The sequence below is a fragment of the Entelurus aequoreus genome, linkage group LG19 (genome assembly GCF_033978785.1).
Source record: "Entelurus aequoreus isolate RoL-2023_Sb linkage group LG19, RoL_Eaeq_v1.1, whole genome shotgun sequence".
Lineage (NCBI taxonomy): Eukaryota > Metazoa > Chordata > Actinopteri > Syngnathiformes > Syngnathidae > Entelurus > Entelurus aequoreus.
In genome coordinates, this window is record NC_084749.1 from 31,940,999 (window position 1) to 31,966,498 (window position 25,500).

At 40.5% G+C, this 25,500-nt stretch overlaps 1 protein-coding gene across 3 annotated transcripts in view; it reads right to left on the reverse strand.

Moving 5' to 3' along the window:
- The window catches only part of pde4ba (phosphodiesterase 4B, cAMP-specific a), a 444,992-nt gene that overhangs the window by 350,678 nt on the left and 68,814 nt on the right, over positions 1–25,500 (reverse strand). For 2 of the 3 annotated variants that reach the window (XM_062028304.1, XM_062028303.1), the window contains exon 3: positions 20,447–20,685. In XM_062028304.1, the coding sequence (XP_061884288.1) occupies positions 20,447–20,685 (239 nt within the window). Of the gene's footprint in view, positions 1–433; positions 745–827; positions 1,359–20,446; positions 20,686–25,500 lie in introns of those variants that run through there. The other variant, XM_062028305.1, reaches the window with a different exon arrangement.

A 25,500-nucleotide genomic window follows, 5' to 3' on the forward strand; every position in this document is an offset into this window, starting at 1 on the left:
ATAACGAAAGTGCACAATGGTATAAAATTAGAAAATGAGTGGAGATGAAATGATAGATCATAGACATGAGGTCTCGCATGTGACGCCCGTTTGGTTGCATAACCTCCTAACCCAGTGACAAAGCATGAGATAGCAGTGATATTTTGGCCTCACTTATGATAACAAGTGTAAATTTGCCATTTTGTGACGGCTGAGGCAATCGCTGCCCCGGTTTTTTCCTTCGATCTATCGCATTCCACTTCCCGCCCTCTAGCTGTAACCCTCCCTTCCCGTTGTTTGCCGGTCTTATCTTTGTGCTTTCACAAACTCGCTCCAGGCTCCCCTCAATTACTTCCGATTTTCCCCATCAATGTAACAATCTTGTCACATCTAGAATTTGTTTTGACCCCAGCAGCGTTTGTCCCCAACCTTGGTTCTCCCTCATCAGCCTTACCAGGTGTGTGCCACGGTGAAGCGTCGCCTCTGCCTGATGCTCTTGTTGACCATCAGCTTGCGGAAGAGCCGCGGGGAGCTCCGCGGGGAAAGTTTAGGGGACGTGGTGCCCCGTTTTCCTCCAACCACGCCCGGGATCTTGGGGGGCTCCAGCTCCAGATGCATATGCTCCTTGAACGTCCGAATGCAGGAGTCCATCTCGACGCTCAGCTCGTTCGAGGACATCTCTGCGGGTGCGGTGTGATAGGCTCTTTTCCGAATTCCGCCACTGGCTGTCCAAAGTCAGTCACACATAGCTGGTTTCGTCTTCCTCTTGATGATCCAGAACAAGTCAGGTTGCAGAGGAAACAATGAGGCTATGTCGTACACCCCTGAGGAGGCCAACACACACATACCTTTTGTGTAGTTTGGGTGTTGCTCTGCCTCCGTGCTGTTCGTAACGGGTTTAGGGATTCTAGCACCCAGCAGTCGTGCCCACTCCTCTCGTCCTTTCATCCGAGGCTCACAAGATGAGTTGACACACAACAGGGTCACGTCCAACCCCTTGGAGGACAGAAGAATTCAACGTCTCCTGGTCTGGATGTTAAGTTGGTTCTGGTTATGTTTCTGTGTCACAGCTGGCTCCAGACAAAAAGCACATCCCAGGACCAACTCTTTCTGGCAGGCTATGAAAGATTCAGAGGATCTTAAAATTGCGCCGCTCTCTCCATCATCCTCTGCTTGACTGACCTCTTCGGTGAGAAAACAGCCCCCACTTTCCTCCAAAGGCACTCCCGGTGTGCACTCGTTCTACGCAGAGCCCCGAGTCAGTTTGCACGTCACTTTCTCAGGCAGACCGGAGCGGAGCGCAACATGCAAGCGCGTTCATTCAGGATACACACAGCTGAGAGCAGGCATGCAGCGAGCACAAGCCACGCCTCCGCCGCACACGATTGGCTGGTGGCCGCCGTGACGACAAGCAGGCAGGCTCGGTAACAGGTTGCTCATTTTTTCATGATTTATTTTTTCATTTTTTGCTATTGAGGGGATTTGTGGGAATTTTGATGATGCCATGACCTTTAGCGAAGCCAACAAGCGCAAGTTTAGGCCAAGAAAAAGCATTATTCGCTCAGGAGATAAAAGCAAACAGCTTAATGGGAACTGAAACACACACAATGCTCAAAAGGTCAGCTGATTTAAATAAACACTGTACTTAAAAGTCCTTAGCAATAATCCACACATTAAATCACAGTGCATTACAATCCCTACCACACAATTTCATGCATCAATAATTGTGGCTATGATCTGAATGGAAGCAATTTAAACAGAAAGGATAAACATTAACACTTTCTTCATTGAGTGCTAAAAAAGGCCACAGGAAGTAAAAACAGAACATTCTAAAGCAATATTGAAGAAAAGTAGGGGGCCCTGGAGAGGGGGTCCGACTGAGGCCAAGGGAAAAAAAACTCATAGCCATAGCGCACATAAATTCTGTGTCTGTTAAGGAGGGGGTGAGGCCCTCAATTATACACAACCAAAACAATAAATAAAATGGCTAAAGTTAGGACCTTTGTAAACAAACAGTAACAATATAAATACTAAAGTATGAGCAGATGTATTAACAGGTCATATGCAAACAAAACTTAAGTCTTGCAGATTCTGAGCAAGGAACACCATCATGACATGATAACATGACAAATGTCTGTCAAAACGTTTGCAGCGTTCATGTTCAGAACCGGTTCCCAGGTTATCAATTGCCATTTCGTCTAGCAGTTCTCTTAACGGTTCTTCCGGGTGGGGATGATGTCATTGCGCAACGTCCGTAGTCTTCAGCAACTTGCCGTGTTCCCTGAAGTTTGTCGACATTTTACTAAAAAAGACAGCAAGAGCGCTACTTTGAATAATTCCAAGGTTGCTGTTTCTTCAACAGGAGGACATACGAGCAGTATGCTGAAACTTTTGAACATACAGCATGCAATGAATGTCGCATTTTTGAACCGCACTGATCTCATCCCAGGCAGCAGCAATCATCTGACATAAATACAACAGGTACTAATACCGCCGATAATCCATCCCAGGGTTTCCCACACATTCATTTATTTGTGGCGGCCCGCCACGAAAGAATTACATCCGCCACAAATAAAAAAAATTTAAAAACAATAAATACATTTTTAAAAAAATTTTATTTTTTATTTTTTTTGTCCTCTCCAGCTTCTCAGGCAAATCATATAGTTGATGTAGATGCCCATATCGGATGTTCAGATTTACTTTACAAAAGAGAAGTGTAGGATACTTCTCTTGTTGCCTTATTTGTATTTGACTTTATTAAATGTATTTATATTAGAAACACAACATGTGTATATAACAAAGGGTGCAAAGTCTGCAGGCAGTAGGAAACACATGGTTAAGTGTAGGGAGTAAAACTGATGGCAGTCTAAAGTTCAAGATTTTTGGAGCTCTTTGTTCAGTGGATCAGATGTTTGATGAAGCTCTGTGTCTATCTACCACCACTACTCTTTTCTGTTTATTTGTTACTGACTGTGGCAGGACACCTCTGCCTCTGTTTCACTTTATGTTGCTGGTAAATAATATGGTTGTAGTAGTAGGCTAAAGTTAAATTATTTAGTATGCACTAATTAAAGGGGCAGAGCTTTGAGACATTTTAGCTTTTATATTTTATAAGATATATTTTTTGTAAGAACCACAATTAATAAATATATTTCAGTGAATAACTTATTGTTCAAATCTGTATATAAATATGTACATAAAATGTTGTAATTATGTTGTAAAATGGATGGATGGATGGATGGATGGATGGATGGATGGACGTTTAAAACAAAACTGTTATTATTAATTAGTAAGTATACATTTTTTGAGCCTTTTTAGAGAAAATCAAATCATTATAGTAAATTATGCAAATTACTCAATGATGTCATGTGACCACGCCCATAGCCACGCCCACAGCCACGCCCCCATCGCCACAGGTATCTTGGCAGTTTATGGGAAACACTGCATCCAGCCATCCATTTTCTACCGCTTGTCTCTCTCGGGGTCACAGGGGTAGCTAAAGCCTATCCCATCTGCGTTCTGGCGGAAGGAGGGGTACACACTGGACAAGTCGCCACCTCATCACAGGGCCAACACAAATAGACAGATGTTAGCCTTATTGCTTGTGAAATTGAAATGAATGCCTTCTCATTCAGATTAGCAAGAGGAGACATATTCTGACCGGTTTGGAGGCGGGCAGTAATGGCTCCAGTTCACTTCTGCCGCGAGCTTTCACCGCGACAGGAAATAGTACCACTCGGGCAGTAACGACAAATGTCCCCCAGCCATGACTAAGGTTATGGTCAAAAGCTTACAACAATTTGCCACATAGATGCCCCTTCGGTAGGTGAATGTAGTCAGAAAAAAGTTGCATGTTTTCTTCCAACCACAATTTCACTCATTATATTATATTATATTATATTACACAGGTGGAACTCAAAATATTAGAATATCGTGTCAAAGTCTTTTCATGTCAGCAATTCAACTTCAAATGTGAAAGTAATATGTGATATAAAGTCATTACATGCAAAGTGACATATGTCAAGTCTCTATTTAATACAACTTTGATGATCATGGCTTACATTCATCCATCCATCCATTTTCTACCGCTTGTCCCTTTCAAGGTCGCAGGGGGTGCTGGAGCCTAGCTCAGCTACATTCGGGCGGAAGGCGGGGTACACCCTGAACAAGTCGCCACCTCATCGCAGGGCCAACACAGATAGACAGACAACATTCACACTCACATTCACACACTAGTGCCAATTTAGTGTTGCCAATCAACCTATCCCCAGGTGCATGTCTTTGGAGGTGGGAGGAAGCCGGAGTACCTGGAGGGAACCCCAACAGTCACGGGGCGAACATGCAAACTCCACACAGAAAGATCCAGAGCCCGGGATTGAACTCAGGACCTTTGTATAGCGAGGCACATACACTAACCCCTGTTCCACCATGCTGCCTTACAGTTTAAAAAAAATAATAAAAAATTGAGATTTTCATTTGAAGGTTTTCATAAGCTATAAGCAATAAACATCATTATTATATCAAAAGAAGGTTCGAAATATCTCATGTTGCATGCCATGAGCCCATGTCATTATATTAGGCCATGTCCACACGAACACAGAGAGTTTCAAAAACAAATATTTGGGGTTAAAACCATCTCCATCCACACAAGTGTAGTTTCAAAACTGTCTATGTCCATTCACACAAACGCATACACTTGCTGTCATGCACATTTCGTCCAATCAGAATCCTGGAAAAGCAGTCACAGCTGACTTGGTGCTCAGTGGCCTTGTAGTTAGAGTGTCCGCACTGAGATCGGTAGGTCGTAAGTTCAAACCCCGACCGAGTCATACCAAAGACTATAAAAATGGGACCCATTACCTTCCTGCTTGGCACTCAGCATCAAGGGTTGGAATTGGGGGTTAAATCACCAAAATGATTCCCACCGCTGCTGCTCACTGCTCCCCTCACCTCCCAGGGGGTTGAACATGGGAATGGGTCAAATGTGCATTATCTTTAAAACCAGCCTGCACTTACACAGAGCCTTGGGAACATTATGAATCTCTTTTTTAGTGTTTAAAGCGCGCATGCAGGCCTGTGCTGCTGAAACCCAACACACGTGGAATTATAACATGTTTAATCAGCAACATGGTGATATATTACATGTACAGTGAAGTGTACATTATTTATAAAATCAGCTTGCACTAACCGGCCAAGAAAACCCTTTTGCATGTTTAAGTGCCTAAAGCGCACGGATGTGCGTGTACCGCTGCAAAACTCGAGTAGAGTTATAACGCATTTAATGATTAATATTAGAGATGTCCGATAATATCGGACTGCCGATATTATCGGCCGATAAATTCTTTAAAATGTGAAATCGGAAATTATCGGTATCAGTTTCAAAAAGTAAAATTCATGACTTTTTAAAACGCCGCTGTACGGAGTGGTACACGGACGTAGGGAGAAGTACAGAGCGCCAATAAACCTTAAAGGTGCTGCCTTTGTGTTCCGGCCCAATCACATATTATCTACGGCTTTTCACACACACAAGTGAATGCAAAGCATACTTTGTCAACAGCCATACAGGTCACACTGAGGGTGAACGTATAAACAACTTTAACACTGTTATAAATATGCGCCACACTGTAAACCCACACCAAACAAGAATGACAAACACATTTCGGGAGAACATCCGCACCGTAACATAACATAAACACAACAGAACAAATACCCATAACCCCTTGCAGCACTAACTCTTCCGGGACGCTACAATATACACCCCCTGCTACTCCTGACCCCCCACCTCCCCTCACCACCTCAACCCCGCCCACCTCAACCTCCTTATGCTCTCTCAGGGAGAGCATGTCCACGACTGTATATATCGGTATCAGTGGATATCGGAATCGGTAATTAAGGGTTGGACAATATCGGAATATCGGAGATCGGCAAAAAAGCCATTATCGGATATCTCTAATCAATATATCAATATATACATGTGCAATGAAATGTGCATTTTCTTTAACATTAACAAGGATAGGTTGCTTGTTTTAGTCACTCGGCCAGTTCCATCTGCAAAAATGGAAGCAACACACGTAAGTTACCTTCATGATCTGTCGTTAAACAAGGATTAAAAACCTGAGATAATGTTGTAACTTTCTTATGACACAAAGCAAAAAGTCTTGCCTGTCATAGTTGTTCCATCAGCTGGAGGTCCGACAGCACTCGTGACTAAAACAGTTGACTGTCAAATTGTCCCTGGCGGGAGGGTCGCAAAGCCCTTTTTTTTTTTATCAATGTTGCGTGAAAATAGAGGCATGTTTATGTTCAAACATACAATAAATCCTCTTAGTGTGTTTATAGGCAGCAAGGCAGCGTCCAAATGTGATGTCATCAGAGCAGTACAAGTCTCAGTTTGTGCCGTGTACACGCAAATGTTGAGCGGAGAGTTTTGGAACTCTACACTTTGGCCAGCGTTTCAAAAGTCTGCGTTTTTAAGGACAAAAGTATGCGTGTGTGGAAAAGAGGCCTAAACGCCGAGATAAGTATGTGTTCATTAAGTATGGCCTAGTTTCACCTTGTACATCTAAACAAACCTCTGCACGGTATATTTTCTAGGCAGATGACAAAGATTGTTAAAAGTTTAAAACATTTTACAAAATGTTACATTCCTGTGCAATTTCCACATGTTTTATTTTGTTAAATTTTACAGATATGTTTTCAATAGTTTATTTTCTATGCTATGTGCCTCTTAAGACCTCACTGTTGGCCTTGTAAGGTCATATTTGTCACGGTTGATCACAACACGCCGTGCCTTATTTTCAGTTTCTTGGTCATTTTCTAAATGTGTAGTTTTTGTTCCTGTCTTATTTTGTGGTTTTTCACTTCCTGTTTTCCCCTTTCCTGCAGCAGCGATACGCCTGCCTTTGAGCACTTTTTCCCAGCACCTGTTTTCTGTTTGTAATTAGCACTATATAAGTAGAAGTCCTAAAAAATTGCGCGCGTCGTAAATAAACGTAAACAAACTATGATCCGGGCAACGGATCGTAACATGCACTGCAGGACTGCATCTAAAATGCCCATAAAAAGTGGTTTGTGTCTGCTGCATGTTTCAAAATACCACGGCTAGGAGCATGATAACACAGATGTGTGGTAAATGGGTGTATCCATGGTGAAAGCTGCATAGTAAAAGCAAAAACCTGATTTAAATAAGGCAGTCTGTGCAACGTTTACACTTTTTATCAAGTGTACACGCAGTCTTAGATCACATGCAACACAACACACCCACAAATAGTACACACACTTTGATAAGTTTGCTGTTTAACGTGGTATTTGGCTCTTCAGTTGATCAGGCCCTATGTTTTGACCTGACATAATGAACAATTTTGATTAATAATCGTAATTTCAATATTAATAAACATTATTGTGAATGTTATTTTGGCCATAATTGTGCAACCCTACTCTATTGTGACTGAAGTGATGAAGTGTCAAATAAAGGATCTGCAGTAAAATGTAATTTTTCCACTGCGGCCCACACGCCATCCCTCCACAAAGTGAAACAGAGATTGTAGAAGTCTTATGTAACATACGCAACAAATCCATTACCTTTGTGACACTGGTCGTTAAAAGAGGAAATTGCATTAATATACCCAATATATGTGAGCATACGCACTATGAATGTTCTCCGCTGACCTTGGGTCTCCAAGCAGACATAAAAAACCAAGAAGCTTCCAAGAGCAATTAGTTCTGAACTGAGGAGACTTACTGCAAAAAGGATCCTTCTGCAAATTTCATACTACTCATTTTACATCATCAAAAAAAATATGTTTCATAAATATCCCCGTCACGCTCAGTAATACCCTTGCAGAGTATGCGTGGGACTTGTTTTCGCCGGAGGGAAAGTTGCATGTCTACTGCAACTGTGGGTCAGGTGTAGGTGATGATGTCTGCGTGTTGGGCTAATGTCTTTAGATGTGAGCCCTTAATGTAGCGTCTCCGGTTACATAACACCCTCTTTTTATTTTTTTTCACTCCCGCTTTTATATCCCCTACCCTCGCTTTTGAAGGCAAACAATAGCGCATTGTGGCAGAGATTAGAGGGCATAAATTGATACACAAAGGTCTGGGGAGCAGGAGAAAAGAGTGGAGAGTGGAAAAGCTTAGACAACAGTGGACATTCAGGGAAGAATAATGCGAGAGAGAAGAGAGTGAGAGTGAAAAAGCACTGGGAGGCTTAAGAGAAAACAAATATCACTAAAACGCATCAGAGAGATTTGTTGTTTTTGAATATGACCTTATCTTATCTTAATAGGGTTTCATTCATGATCACTATATGGAGCACAACAACCAAGGTGTGACTGTAGATACTAGGGTTGTACGGTATAAGCATAGTACCGCGATACTAATGAGTCATATTCGGTACTATACAGTATAGTACCGCGATACTAATGAATCCTATTCAGTACCTATTTGCTCATTAGCACAATATAATTAGACTGCCAATACATTCAGTTCAGAAGCAGGGATGCAACAATTAATTAAGGAAAATCTTTGATTTACATCCTGTTGCTAGGATTCATAACTAATAAAGATTGATCAAATCCGCAGCGCATGTGTAGCAGTGAATTTTAAGTACATGAACATAGTTTCTGCACGGCCGCTAGAATAAGGCGCACATGAGAGAGGTGGTGTGCGGGCGCCATGATCTGCGAACAGCGCAGAGTTTTTTAAAAAGTTTTTTATTAATGCACACATGTTAAATGTGTAATTTCAATGTTCATGATGTGCATATATTAAAAAAACAAAAACAAAAACAAAAAAATTGTAGTTTTTTTCAACATATTTTCCATATTGAATCTATGAAATGTGCTAGTTCAAAAAGGATAATTATGTCTTCTTCTTAATATACTTTTCAATTGTCTTATAAACAGACAATCATTTTTGTACTCAGGGAGTAAGTCTCTGGATACAGGAAGGCTTTGAGTGCCAGAAAATGGTAGCCAGTAGTAGTTTTTTGCTTTTGTTTTGTTATTGTTATTGAGAGTCTTGTTCACGAGTGAGGGAAGAGTGGATCGTGAGATTGACAGGCGGATCGGTGCGGCGTCTTCAGTAATGCGGACGCTGTATCGATCCGTTGTGGTGAAGAAGGAGCTGAGCCGGAAGGCAAAGCTCTCAATTTACCGGTCGATCTATGTTCCCATCCTCACCTATGGTCATGAGCTTTGGGTTATGACCGAAAGGACAAGATCACGGGTACAAGCGGCCGAAAAGAGTTTCCTCTGCCGGGTGGCGGGGCTCTCCCTTAGAGATAGGGTGAGAAGCTCTGCCATTCGGGGGGAGCTCAAAGTAAAGCCGCTGCTTCTCCACATCGAGAGGAGCCAGATGAGGTGGTTCGGGCATCTGGTCAGGATGCCACCAGAACGCCTCCCTAGGGAGGAGGCCACGGGGAAGACCCAGGACACGTTGGGAAGACTTTGTCTCCCGGCTGGCCTGGGAACGCCTCGGGATCCCCCGGGAAGAGCTGGACGAAGTGGCTGGGGAGAGGGAAGTCTGGGCTTCCCTGCTTAGGCTGCTGCCCCCGCGACCCGACCTCGGATAAGCGGAAGAAGATGGATGGATGGATAGTTATTGTGCACTAATTTAATGATATGTAGCATTCAATGCCACAAATGTAATATATCATCTGATTTACAACAATACTAGCACATTCTAAATGGGATAAGATTTTATAAGTTTTTTATTGCTGTTGGGCTGTCTTGGTTGACAAGACTCTGCAGCATCGCGTGGACATCGGGGGCGGTACCTCTGGATTGGCAGACCGGGGTGGTGGTTCCTCTCTTTAAGAAGGGGAACCGGAGGGTGTGTTCCAACTATCGTGGGATCACACTCCTCAGCCTTCCCGGTAAGGTCTATTCAGGTGTACTGGAGAGGAGGCTATGCCGGATAGTCGAACCTCGGATTTAGGAGGAACAGTGTGGTTTTCGTCCTGGTCGTGGAACTGTGGACCAGCTCTATACTCTCGGCAGGGTCCTTGAGGGTGCATGGGAGTTTGCCCAACCAGTCTACACGTACTTTGTGGACTTGGAGAAGGCATTCGACCGTGTCCCTCGGGAAGTCCTGTGGGGAGTGCTCAGAGAGTATGGGGTAACGGACTGTCTGATTGTGGCGGTCCGCTCCCTGTATGATCAGTGCCAGAGTTTGGTCCGCATTGCCGGCAGTAAGTCGGACACGTTTCCAGTGAGGGTTGGACTCCGCCAAGGTTGCCCTTTGTCACCGATTCTGTTCATAACTTTTATGGACAGAATTTCTAGGCGCAGTCAAGGCGTTGAGGGGATCTGGTTTGGTGGCTGCAGGATTAGGTCTCTGCTTTTTGCAGATGATGTGGTCCTGATGGCTTCATCTGGCCAGGATCTTTAGCTCTCACTGGATCGGTTCGCAGCCGAGTGTGAAGTGACTGGGATGAGAATCAGCACCTCCAAGTCAGAGTCCATGGTTCTCGCCCGGAAAAGGGTGGATTGCCATCTCCGGGTTGGGGAGGAGACCCTGCACCAAGTGGAGGAGTTCAAGTACCTCGGAGTCTTGTTCACGAATGAGGAAAGAGTGGATCGTGAGATTGACAGGCGGATCGGTTTGGCATCTTCAGTAATGCGGACGCTGTATCGATCCGTTGTGGTGAAGAAGGAGCTGAGCCGGAAGGCAAAGCTCTCAATTTACCGGTCGATCTACAGTATGTTCCCATCCTCACCTATGGTCATGAGCTTTGGGTTATGACCGAAAGGACAAGATCACGGGTACAAGCGGCCGAAATGAGGTTCATCCGCCGGGTGGCGGGGCTCTCCCTTAGAGATAGCGTGAGAAGCTCTGCCATCCGGGGGGAGCTCAAAGTAAAGCCGCTGCTTTTCCACATCGAGAGGAGCCAGATGAGGTGGTTCAGGTATCTGGTCAGGATGCCACCCAAACGCCTCCCTAGGGAGGTGTTTAGGGTATGTCCGACCGGTAGGAGGCCACGGGGAAGACCCAGGACACGTTGGGTAGACTATGTCTCCCGGCTGGCCTGGGAACGCCTCGGGATCCCTTGGGAAGAGCTGGACAATGTGGCTGGGGAGAGGAAAGTCTGGGCTTCCCTGATTAGGCTGCTGCCCCCGCGACCCTCGGATAAGCGGAAGAAAATGGATGGATGGGTGGATGAAGTTTTTTATTAAGTTTTATAAAATGTGTTGCTGTGTTTACTTTAGTTATTTGCTAGAAAACATTTTTAGTTCTATAATCTACAGTCAAAGTAATGGATCGGGACTCGTAATCAGATTAAATTTGAGGCCAATAAAAGGTTGCTTTTCAATTTGTTATCATCATTAGATATTTATGACATGTGAGGGGCTCGTCCCTTGACTGCACATCAATGGTATTTTTACAGCCTATATCACTTGGGGTTATGTTCATTAACCAGTGGCGGAACAAATCACAACTCATGCCTGCATTATTTCCGCAATCAATCTGTAGCGCAAGCTGAGCTTTGGAACAATTAAGTTTATCTTTGGAACATTTAAGTTTATTAGCGGGAGGAATAACTGATTCCCAAAATAACTTCTTCTACCCTGCGCTCTCATCTCCATCACTGAAATAGCATTCTGAATACATTGTAGTGGAAAAAGAGGGCTTTGAGGACAGGAAAGTTGAAGTTAAGACACACACAAACACGCACTCACGCTCACACAAAGTTTAAGACTTGACAGTGTTCAAACAGGTGCTGTTAGACATTGAGCGGTAGAGCGAACTAAAGGAGACATGCTGTATACGTAGACAAACATGTATTGTAAAGACGATGCCTGCCAACTTAAGACTCATACACACTTTGCCTGCAATGAACACCACAAATTGGACTGTCCTGCCTCAAATAAGAATGTTCACAAATGAATGTGTTATCTGATCAGAAAAGAGCTGTTATTGCGTGACTATCATCATACTGATTTGGGGCTGTTGTTCTTCTTCTTTTTTTTTTTAGAATGAAATGACTAAGCAATGTACATCCTCAATGTTTAACACTGTGGTGTCCTGATAGTTACTGTACTGAATCTGTAGTAGTGTTGACCCGATACCAATATTTTGGTACCGGTACCAAAATTATTTCGATACTTTTCGGTACTTTTCTAAAAAAGAGGACCACAAAAAAAATCCGTTATTGGCTTTATTTTAACAAAAAATCTTAGGGTACATTAAACATATGTTTCTTATTGCAAGTTTGTCCTTAAATAAAATAGTGAACATACAAGACATGCATCTTTTATTAGTAAGTAAACAAACAAAGGCTCCTAATTTAGTCTGCTGACGTATGCAGTAACATATTGTGTCATTTTCCATTCTAATATTTTGTCAACATTATTAAGGACAAGTGGTAGAAAATGAATGATTAATCTACTTGTTCATTTACTGTTAATATCTGCTTACTTTCTCTTTTAATATGTTCTATGTACACTTCTGTTAAAATGTAATAATCACTTATTCTTCTGTTGTTTGATACTTTACATTAGTTTTGGATGATGCCACGAATTTGGGTATCAATCCGATACCAAGTAGTTACAAGATCATACATGGTCATATTCAAAGTCCTTATGTGTCCAGGGACATATTTCCTGAGTTTATAAACATAATATAAAAAAAAAAAAAACGAAAGAAGATGTTGTGATGCCAAAAAATAGCCACGTCATCATAGTAGTATCGACTAGATATGCTACTGTACTTGGTATCATTACAGTGGATGTTAGGTGTAGATCCACCAATGGCGTTTGTGTACATTTTGATGCCGGTGAGTAGGGCTGCAACAACTAATCGATTAAATCGACTAAAATCAATTATAAAAATAGTCTGCGATTAATTTAGTCATCGATTCGTTGGATCTATGCTATGCGCATGCGCAGAGGCAACTTTCTTTTCTTTTTCTTTTTTTAATTTTTTTTTATAAACCTTTAATTATAAACTGCAACATTTACAAACAGCTGAGAAACAATAATCAAAATAAGTATGGTGCCAGTATGCTGTTTTTTTCAATAAAATACTGGAAAGGATAGAAATGTAGTTTGTCTCTATTATCCGATTATTAATCGATTAATCGAAGTAATAATCGACAGATTAATCGATTATCAAATTAGTTGTTAGTTGCAGCCCTACCGGTGAGCTATGGTGTGTAGTGAAGCATGTTTATCTATTCCTCGTCCTGCAGGGATGATACATGTAAGAAACATACTTTATTTGTCGCCATGGAGGCGAGGATTAGTGATTTAGAGGTAGCTAAAACACTGCCGACAGAGGCGGGACTTTAGCCGCTAGCTAGCTCGCCATTTTATTTAAAGCACCTCTTCCAGTGGGCGTATCAGTGTTTGTGATTGTGCGCTGCGGAACATGCTCGTCTGCTCGTAAACCAGCAATGACACGTACCGTACAACCCTAAGTAGTATTTGAGTTTATGATGTCCGATTGTTTTTGTTGCAGCGAATGCACCAGGGGCAGAAGGCTACATAACCAGACATTTAAGACTCCATAGGCCAACTATAAAGAACAGCGCTATTTGGCGGCTCAGGGGCCAAATTCGGCCTCCATGTTCAGTTCAAAACTTGGGAGACATACATTTTTGCAGCATATTCCAAAAAACACTAGAGTGCTCCTGTTGGATAGAGGAACTTGGACCACTGTAAACACATTGGCAGATCCTTGCATTGACATTTTAACCTTGCTATAGCAAACATAAAACACTGGGTTCCAAACTTGTGATTTACATAACTGAGGCGTCCCTCAAGGCACCCCTTTTAGTCCTCTCCTTTTTTGGCAGTTAAAATTGTTTTAATAATGGGGTTTACAATATTTAACTAATGTTGATGTAGCTTATTTAATTCAGAAACAGTCAGCCATTAGTCATTCAACTTCTTTAGTGTTCATCAAGGTTCCATTTTAGGTCCTCTCTTTTTCATCATTTGGGCTATTCAACTGGCGGCCCGCATCTTTTTATCTTTTTCTTTTTGACAGTTACACATTATTTTTTTGTGATTTATGTAACTAAGGTGTTGCTGTAGCTTGTTTACTTCAGATTCAGTCAGTAGTCAATTGTTCAACTTCCTTAGTTACACTAGTGGTGTTCCTCGAGGTTTTATTTTAGGTCCTCTTTTTTCATCATTTCATCATCAACTGTTGGCCCGCAAGGTCAGTTCAAAAAACCTGTGAGAGACTCACATTTTTGCAGCAGATTTTTAAAAACACTAAAGTGCTTTCATAGAGATTATCTTTGACTAGCGTTTTTGCAGAATGGCTTTAAAAAAAAGCAGAGTGCTCCTGTAATTTCCGCATAATACATTTCCGTAATAAATTGAGCAAAAATCAAATGTCTACTGGACGCTGGTTCTGTGGGGCGGTATGGCTCGGTTGGTAGCGTGGCCGTGCCAGTAACTTGAGGGTTCCAGGTTTGATCCCCGCTTTCGCCATCCTAGTCACTGCCGTTGAGTCACTACAGAAAAGCGCTATATAAATATAATTCACCTCACTTCTTTGAAATATACAAAATAAAACTAACAAGAAGTCAGGCTCCCTGGTCCTTAGCTTTCTGGAAATGGGACAATCAATACAATTAAGTTGAATATCTCTGATAAAAAAAACTCTGGAACGATCTCCCTCTTCATGTGAGACAGGCCCCTTATTAGGCTACTTTTAAGACCCTTCTTAAAACCCATTTTTATTCACTGGCTTTTAACCCTGCATGAGACTTTAAACTGTTTTTAACTTTTTTAACTGTTTTTAACTTTTTAACTGCTTTTTATCTGACAAATTGTTCTTAGGGTAATCTGTATTTGCTTTTTCAATGTGTATTTTACTTCTGTTTTAAATGTTATTTTTTAGTCGGTCCTTTGCCTCTATTTCTTTGTGGTGAAGAAATAGAAAACAAGACGCTGGTGTTCTTCAACTGGGGTTGTTTTTAAAGGGCTTTATAAATAAAGCTCGCATGGTATGGTATGGTATGGTATGATATAGAATATCCCTCTCCTTTAGTGTATTCAACACACTAAAACGACTACAATGTAGATCAAGAAATGCTAAGCACATTTCAAGAAAATACCGCCTACAACTCAGTATTGTGTTACAGGCAACAAAGCAAATAGATCTAAAATGCAATTGATAGAATATTGAATATTCTAATTATCAACTGTTTCTTATTACACCACAACTTAATATGGGTGAGAATCTATCTTACAATTTGATTACTATTCAGGGGCTACAATTTGATCAAAAAGTGATTATCAAGATCCAGGGCCGGGAGGTTGCAGTAGTGGGGCAGTACAAGTACCTGGGAGTCCACTTGAACAGCAGACTGGACTGGAAGGACAACTGCAAAGCTGTGTACAAGAAGGGCATGAGCAGACTCTTTCTCCTGAGGAAGCTTAGGTCCTTTAATGTGTGCAGCAAGCTGTTGGAGATCTTTTTTCAGTCTGTTGTGGCCAGTGCACTGTACTTTGCAGTGGTTTGTTGGGGGAGCAGCGCCAGCAAAATGGACTCAAACCGGATTGATAAACTAATCGGGAAAGCCGGCCAAACTATTGGCACGCAGTTGGAGGCGTTTGTGTCAGTGAGGGATAGGAGGACACTGGACAAACTGCTCGTCATACTCCAACAGGCTCCTTCAACTTCCTTCCCGCACTGTGCGATTCAAGAACTCCTTCATTCCACACTCCATCCAGCTGTATAATCACTCGCCATACAGCAATAGATGACATCTGCCTATTACCGGACACCTGACATGCTAGCTACTTCTCTTAGTTTATAATGTTTATAATGTCTATTTTCTGCTGGATCTACTCTCTATTTTATGCTGCTGCTGTTACATATACTGTATACACTGTAATATTGTACATGGTCATTGGTATATATTGTATATATGTTATAGACATAATATAATATATCTGTAGATATATTATTCTGTACACATATTATGTATATATTCGTATATATGTTAGATTTTTTATCGCTATATTAGTCTATTTATACCTGCATTGTCCTTTCCATCCTTACACTTTCCATCATTGTAACTGAGCTACTGTGTTGAACAATTTCCCTTGTGGATCATTAAAGTTTGTCTAAGTCTAAGTCTAAGTCTAAGTCTAATTATTGATGCATCTTTCGTAATAGTGCCATTGTCCCATTTTGTCCACCACAGACGCTGAGATTATTATTCATGCGTTCGTTACATCTCGTCTTGATTACTGTAATGTAATATTTTCAGGCCTTCCTATGTCTAGCATTGACAGATTACAGTTGGTACAAAATGCGGCTGCTAGACTTTTGACAAGAACAAGAAAGTTTGATCATATTACGCCTATACTGGCTCACCTGCACTGGCTTCCTGTGCACTTAAGATGTGACTTTAAGGTTTTACTACTTACGTATGAAACACTAAACGGTATAGCTCCATACTATCTTGCTGATTGTATTGTACCATATGTCCCGGCCAGAAATCTGCGTTCAAAGAACTCCGGCTTAATAGTGATTCCCAAAGTCTGCGGGCTATAGAGCGTTTTCTATTCGGGGGCCATTACTCTGGAATAATATATCGTATGTCAAAAAGTATCAATATGTATTTTGGTACCAGTATCAAATTATTGGTATTGGGACAACCCTACTTATTAGTGGCTTTAAGGGACTTTTGAGGAGGAAATATTTTTGCGTTACAAACTTTGTGTGATTTTGCTTCCTTATTAGTGATTATTCCAAGCTGATTACCTGTGCGTCGTAGTGGCACTTGAACTGAATGTGACAACGTGTCATAATGATGACGGTCAGATGAATATAAATATATCGATAGCAGTATCATACGGACCGACCCAATTAGGAACCGGTATCAAAAAAATACTGGTACACGGTACCTACTAGAGGCATTAACTTTCCGATGTATTTTAAGCGTTATATCTCACCCTCATACGGATTCTAGGACGTAATGACGTAATGATGTAAGTACTGTATGTACGTACGTAACACATGCACGGGTGTTGTTGGCTAATAATAGCGATTTGAATACTTAACATTAGCTGTCAATGAATGTACAGTATATTCTATCATAACAACAACATAACTTCAAATTGTTCATTGCTTCTTTTGGACTGTTTTTGTTTGTGTACACGCCCTCCCTGCGTGTACGGGTTGACGAGACAGGGTGAGTGACTTCTGTAAACACCAATCATTTTATTCGGGTCGTTAAAATGTTTTATTACATAAACTTAGTGAAAAATATCGACAATTGTTAAACAAATGTGTACTGTTAAACCACTAATGTAACATAACATAGCAAATGTTGTTTTTGTTATATTTTTCGTTTAAAAAAAGGTTTAAAAAAAGTATCTGTAAGCAAGTTGCCTCTTTAACATCCATCAAGTTTCTACCGCTTGTCCCTTTTGGAGCCTCACATACTTAAAAAAATCGATATTTTGATGTGTGTCCATGGACTCATTATCGTACACATCCCAATTGTGATGCGTGTAAGAATCAATCAATCCCCACCACTGCAACGTTGTGTTGAAGGTTTTTTGTTTTGTTTTTTAAGTGTAACACTATTCCTCCCTCTTAATGTAATAACATAGAGTGGGCCAATAAAAAATAACTAGCCACGGACCACAAATGTCTCCCAGGCCCACTTTAGGTGCTTCTGATCTTGCTGATTAATGTTTTGGTAAATCATGTATACGCAACGACATTTGAAAAATATATATATATATGGCAGTTTATCATTTAAATTGTATTCAACACACATAACATCTACACTTTGAATTGTCATTAATGCTAAATGAATCAAAGTAATTCAATATTCAACGGGAAAGAACTTACATGTCCTACATGAAATAAGTGTGATATGGCGACTTGTCCAGGGTGTACCCCGCCTTCCGCCCAATTGTAGCTGAGATAGGCTCCAGCACCCCCCGCGACCCCGTAGGGAACAAGCGGTAAAAAATGGATGGATGGATGGATGACTGTAAACAGAATCATGAACAATGTTTCACTGCTCTCTGGTGGAGAAAAATATCACTGCGATGCCATTCATGACAAATGACTTTTAAACACAGCTATAACATTTTGCATATGTATTAAGTTAAAAAAAGTACCCATGATTGTCACACACACACACACACTACGTGTGGCGAAATTATTCTCTGCATTTGACCCATCACCCTTGATCACCCCCTGGGAGGTGAGGGGAGCAGTATTGTATAATATAAAACAAATATTGATGGACGAGGGGAGAAAAAGGTTTTCAGGGTCAAATCATTGTATCTCCTGTAGCTATATATTGTAAAGTGTTGTGTATTCGGTGATTATGCATTGTATTCTTGTAGGTAATTAAGAAATACACTACCGTTCAAAAGTTTGGGGTCACCCAAACAATTTTGTGGAATAGCCTTCATTTCTAAGAACAAGAATAGACTGTCGAGTTTCAGATGAAAGTTCTCTTTTTCTGGCCATTTTGATCGTTTAATTGACCCCACAAATGTGATGCTCCAGAAACTCAATCTGCTCAAAGGAAGGTCAGTTTTGTAGCTTCTGTAACGAGCTAAACTGTTTTCAGATGTGTGAACATGATTGCACAAGGGTTTTCTAATCATCAATTAGCCTTCTGAGCCAATGAGCAAACACATTGTACCATTAGAACACTGGAGTGATAGTTGCTGGAAATGGGCCTCTATACACCTATGTAGATATCAGTGGCGTGCGGTGAGGTTAATGTCTGGTGAGGCACGACTGCATCATCACAGTCAGATTTACAAACATATGAACCTGCAGTGCAGGTGTACCTAATGTTGTGTCCCTGCGGTCGTTCGCGGCTCCTCCACCGCGAGCATTGTTGTTTTTGCACTTTTTGGCTTCTTGTTAAGTGACTTTTTTGGGGTGGATTCGGTCTTGCACGTGGAGGGTTTGGGTGTGGGCTTTGGTTGGTGTGGCCGCGGCGCTCCCGTCGGGCGGTGAATTCTGCGGCGGAGGTGCTTGGCACCAGGAGGCGGGGTTATGAGACGAGCCTCACACAGTGTGTCTTCGCAGCAGTTTTATGAATGCTCAGCACTTTACACACATACAGTTGTTGACAAAATACACTGCACATTATATACCTCAGCTAACTAAACTATGGAAATGTATAATATAATTCATATAGCAATACGGTCTCACTGCACAGCAAGCCAGCAGTTAGCCGAGTCATTGCGCACAATCCATGTTGAGGCACAACGCAGTGACGTGCCTCAACTGGCTGCTGATCACCGCACCGTCTCTTCTCAGTATTTGAACGGTAAATGTGAAAATAAAAATAAAAATAATCTAAAACTGGTGAAGTTAAATCCAAAATAACTTTAGTATAATCACTGGATACATATAACAATTTAATTATTTTTTTTTTCTTTTTACTTTTTTTTTTCTTTCCATGATGGCAGGTGAGGCCGTGCCTCCCCTGCCTCTAGTGACGGCACGCCACTGGTAGATATTGCACCAAAAACCAGACATTTGCAGCTAGAATAGTCATTTACCACACTAGCAATGTATAGAGTGTATTTCTTTAAAGTTAAGACTAGTTTAAAGTTATCTTCATTGAAAAGTACAGTGCTTTTCCTTAAAAAATAAGGACATTTCAATGTGACCCCAAACTTTTGAACGGTAGTGTATGTAAATATTTTTATAAAAAAGGTAATCTGAGTGATGAGGGAGACTTTTGCTTCTTCCTGCTCCATTTCAGACATATTTCTTGTTTCCTTTTAAATACATTGTTTGTACTTTTTTGTTTTAAATTGTGCTTTTTAAATGATCTTATTTGAGATATTATTATTGAATAACATTTTTCAAAAGTATTGTTTTAAAGTCAATATTTAATCATTAATATTTTAAAAACATTCAACAAACTGGAATGATGAGAGGGTCTATTCTTGTGGTCATATAATTATGTATTGTTATTTATGCTGTATCTGTGTATTGTATATTGTGTTGTGTCCGGTGATTGCACATTATATTTTTGTAGGTAATTACATATATAAATAATTATGTAAATATGCTTGGGCTTGGGGAAAAGGTACTCTGAACAATGAGGGAGGCTTTTGGAACGTTTGCTTCTGCTTGCTCCTTTTATTATTCAAATTGTTTTACCCTTTTGTTTAAAATAGGGCTTTTTTGTCTTGAGGGAAATTGCTTTACATATTATTGTTGAAATAAAATAAATAAAATAAATAAATATTTTAAAGTATTTTTGAAGTACATTTTTAATAATTAGTATTTGAAAAACATTTGACAAAAATTATGATCAAGGTTTAGGAAGAAAAGCTTGTGTTCTAATTGGTCGATAATGTATGCGTTAGTTTCTACAATTTACTGCATGTGTTATTTGATTGTGGTGGTTACTTTTTGTGCAATGAATATTTGTATTCCTGCTTTTTTCTATACACTTTTTTTAAGGTAATAAAAATGCCCTCACCGGCCACTTTGTACTCACCAATCGGGGTCAACCGGCGTGATGTCTATCCTGGGAGGGGCTCCAAAAGGTAAAGAAGTAGGTCGGGCCATGACCTCATCATCAGGTGTCCGAGCCTTGTCACCCTGGCGCCACGACAGTGGCGGTAGCTGCAGGGTTCCGGATAAACGCCTACGGCCTCGGCGCAGGTCGACACCCAATGTGTATGTTGGAGACGTAAAAGACTCGCTGAGGCAGCAATCGGATAGCTCTTTGCCATCCTAAAGAGAGATAAAGCGTTGGGGTCGTTTCAGGATTTGGAAAGTTACATAAGGCTCATGGAGGGAGATATCACTCATTAAGATTAGAAAGATTAAAAGGAATGATGTAGAACTTTCTCCACGTGATTATTGAAATGTATTTTTCCTGTTCATATTCTGTCTGTCCACTAAGGGGCACTACATTCCTTCAGGAGTAAAAAAGAACCCAATTTCTGTCCATGTTCATTGTTATTTATTTTCTACCATTATCCTGTTCAGGGTCATGGGTGAGCTGGAGCCTATCCCAGCTGGGGGTACCCGCACAATCATGTGGAGGAAAAAAAGCCAACTCCACCACAACGAGGTCTGGGGGCAAAGATTCCGACATAAAGTGAGGCATCTGTCAACATTTGCATTTGAAAAGAAGATGCATTATTTTTTTGCCACCGTCTATTTTCCTAGTAAATAGGGGGTAATCTGTATCTGTACGCAGGTGGCTTACGCACGCACACAAACAAATTCCCATCATTCACATCGAGTAGAACAGGGATTCTTAAACCTTTTTGACGTCAGGGCCCAACTTTTTCACTACATATGCCCCAGGGCCCACTCAAATATTAATGCTGAATTAGTCATTTTCCCCTTGATTTTAATCGTATTCAATAATTATAGCTAATCTACTTACAGTTTACAACCCTGTCGAATACTATGAAACCATGTGTTAATCACAAAGGTTATTGCGCATAACCTGAAAGTTCGAGAACCGCGTGGTGTCTTCGACACATGGAGTAGCAGCGGCAGAGACGACGAAGAACACCCCTCTTCTTCTGCCAGCTGCCCCAGCCACAGCTACAGTGGCGGTGACGCCGGTGAGTAACTAACGTTAACTGTTGCCGGTTAATTTCCATATCTGCTCACTTGTAGTAACGTTACCTCTTATGTCAACCAGGACTGCAGTAATGTTAGCTAGACTAACGTTACCCAAGCATAGTCAGTGGCTAACGGTAATGTTAACGTGAGCCTTTTTGTATGTGTCTGATAACGTTAACGTTATCTTGTAATCTACACCACGGCAGAGTTTGCAAGTCTGTCTAATAAACTAGTGCTTTCTTTATTTCTTTAGTTTATTTGGAACATGAACACACTTACAGTATAATACATCACAGTTTCATATCATTTCACTTTACAGGAGTAGGAAGAAGTAAAGCTTATTTAATCCTACCCCTTTCCCACTTCATAGCGTTTACAAATATATACATCATTTACTGACCTTTTTATGATAAAATATCTGTGAATTAGTTTTGTAATATGTAATTAATTAATTCAGTCATTATTAATATACTGAGATGAAGATTATCTTATTTTCAATAAGGTTGAAAGCATTTCTCATAATTCTTCTTCTTTGTACTTTGTAAGCACTATTTATTTGAACCTCTTAAACTGGATCATATCAGTACAATGTTTAACTTCTTTACTTAATCCATTCCATTATTTAATTCCACATCATTTTAGCTGTTTGCAATTTTACCAAATCATCGAACTTTAATATTTTTGACTCAATAAATAAAGTGTTTGTATGTTCTCTATATCCAACATTATGTATCAGTCTAATTGATCTTTTTTGTAACACGGTTAACGAATGTAGCGCACATTTGTAGTTATTTCCCCACATTTCTGCACAATAACTCAGATATGGTAACACTATAGTAGCGAGCAGTAGAGAATGTGAAGTGATTTGTTGAACCAAATATTGTGTGTTTTTTTCCATATACAACAACCTATCTGGACTCGATAAGAGAATCGATAAGGAATCGGTTCGATAAGAGGATTCCATAATAGGCTCAAACTCAATCATTTCTTATCAAACATCATCCCTAATAAGTCTTATAATGAAGGCAACACATGATGTAAGTGTCTATATTAGCTATAACAGCCTACTATCAAAATGACTATGTGTCGCAGGCTGAAGCAAATCTTCGTTGACAGAAATGTTTAAATGTAATATTTATTCTACACATTTTTACCACATTAGAAACCATTAGTAAATCAGAGGCTACTCAGAAGGTGAGATAACTCCTGGAAATTACTGGCTTTTAATGGCCAAAGGTATAGATGTGTGTCTCCAAATTAAAGGAAACGACATGCTGTCTTCTTCTAATAGATTTATTACAATCTTTGGCAAGCTAGGTAATGTTTGCTGTGGTCTGGAATAACATGGCACACAAACAACTATCAGAAATGCAGCCAATATTACATACAGATAACGTGTTATGAGACATGCAAAACTAAATTACAAACAAAAAGAGGATAAAAGTAAAGGATATTAAATGAGCTCAAATATACCTACAAATGAGGCATAATGATGCAATATGTACATACAGCTAGCCTAAATAGCATGTTAGCAATGCTTAGCTTGCAGTCATGCACTCACCAAATATGCCTGGTTAGCACTCCAACAAGTCATCAACAAAGCGCACATTGGTGCATTCACGCACAGCATGAAAATTTGGTGGACAAAATGAGAAAGAAGGAGTTGAAGGGAAACAGCGGGAGGCCGTGTGCAGGTAAAAAGGTGTCTAATGCTTAAATCAAAAATAAACAAAAGGTGAGTGCCCCTAAGAAAAGGCATTGAAGCTTAGGGAAGGCTAAGCAGAATGAAACTAAAACTAAACTGGCTACAATGTAAACAAAAACAGAATGCTGGACGACAGCAAAGACTTACTGTGGTGCAAGGACGGCGTCCACAATGTACATCCGAACATGACATGACAAGCAACAATATACCCACAAAGAAGAATGAAAACAACTGAAATATTCTTGATTGCTAAAACAAAGTAGATGCGGGAAATATCGCTCAAAGGAAGACATGAAACTGCTACAGGAAAATACCAAATAAAGAGAAAAAGCCACCAAAATAGGAACTAAAACACTACACACAGGAAAACACAAAAATGTTTTTAAAAAAAGTCACGGCGTGATGTGACAGGTCGTGACAGTACACCTACTTTGAGACAAGAGCTATAGTGATGCATGCTTGGTTATGTTGTTATGTTGTGTTATGTTATGTTATGTTATTTTCATTCATTATGGTTTAAAGTCATATGCAACAATTGCGAGAACGACTTTTTATTGTCGATATCGGCTGTGAAGTTTCATTTTTTTTAATGTTTTCTGCCGGTGGTGTGCCTCTGCATTTTTTTCAATGAAAAAAATTTGCCTTGGCTCAAAAAAGGTTGAAAAACACTGCTGTAGTATACATGAAGTGATGCCATGGTTCCACACATTTATCGAGCAGTCAAGGCTAATGAGGTGGCCTGTTAGGGAAGTGTGCACCTGGGCTTCCCACTATGTCCTGTGTGTGTTGATTAAACATCCATTGAGATAGTGTTTCCAGTTGATGACCCTGTTATTTGCAAATAAAAGAGTGATCGTTGATTGTTTGATACTCCTGCTCTATGTCTGAGACTTTGAGCAGTTTTGTAGTCGCTGGTATCCTGCCTGTAGAGGGCACTAAATGACTAGAAGTAAAAACACATCTTTTTTTTCACTCAGATTTTGTTTTTGCACTCTAGAGAATAGAACCCTGGGCAAATACCCAAGTGGCCCAATGTTTAAGTAGAGAGGTTGATTAGACCATTTGCATGTATTTGTCTTCATGGGACCACTACTCAAAATGTGAACAAGGGGTTTTACACATTTAATTAATATGAACGCCTTCCTCATCAGCTTGGAGAACCACAAATGAACACACACCCTCTCTACAGACATGAGATGAGATTATTGTAGGAATGATAATGCACATATGAAACCTTATGGACTCTCAAATGAACCCAGCAACACCCTGACAGAGAAAGATGGCATTTATTTGTTCAAACACTAACCTTCAACGACCAGTTACTGTCATGTCATGGCTGTTCGCTCAGGTTGGCATGACCTGACAGTTAGGAGCATGGACAACTGAAGATGGACAGCTTTCACAAAAAAAAAATAATTATTTCTTACTTATTGAGTAAATCTCATCATTGTAGAAGGCCACTGGTTAGATATCATCATGCTCCATAAATCAAATTGTGCCATCAGGGGCATGCTATTTGCATGCCCAGGGAATTAGATTAACTGTAAAATATATTTTTCCATTAAGCAAAGTGTCCTGCACATTGATCTGATTGCATATTCAACAAATAGATTGATTTAACTACATTGAACACTGGAAAAATGGTATTGCTGACCACCCCTTCCCAAAATAGACTTTGCCACGAAACACAGTAGAATGTTTAACATCCTTGCAATATTTATTTTACATACAGTGGTACCTCAAACTAAGAGTCTGACAACTGAAGCATGTTTTGAGATAAGAGCTGTCTATTGGCTAATTGTTATGCTCTAAGTTACAAACCCCGTTTCCATGAGTTGGGAAATTGTGTTAGATGTAAATATAAACGGAATACAATGATTTGCAAATCCTTTTCAACCCATATTCAATTGAATGCACTACAAAGACAACATATTTGATGTTCAAACTCATAAACTTTATTTATTTTTTTTGCAAACAATAATTAACTGAGAATTTCATGGCTGCAACACGTGCCAAAGTAGTTGGGAAAGGGCATGTTCACCCCTGTGCTACATGGCCTTTCCTTTTAACAACACTCAGTAAACGTTTGGGAACTGAGGAGACACATTTTTTAAGCTTCTCAGGTGGAATTATTTCCCATTCTTGCTTGATGTACAGCTTAAGTTGTTCAACAGTCCGGGGGTCTCCGTTGTGGTATTTTAGGCTTCATAATGCGCCACACATTCTCAATGGGAGACAGATCTGGACTACAGGCAGGCCAG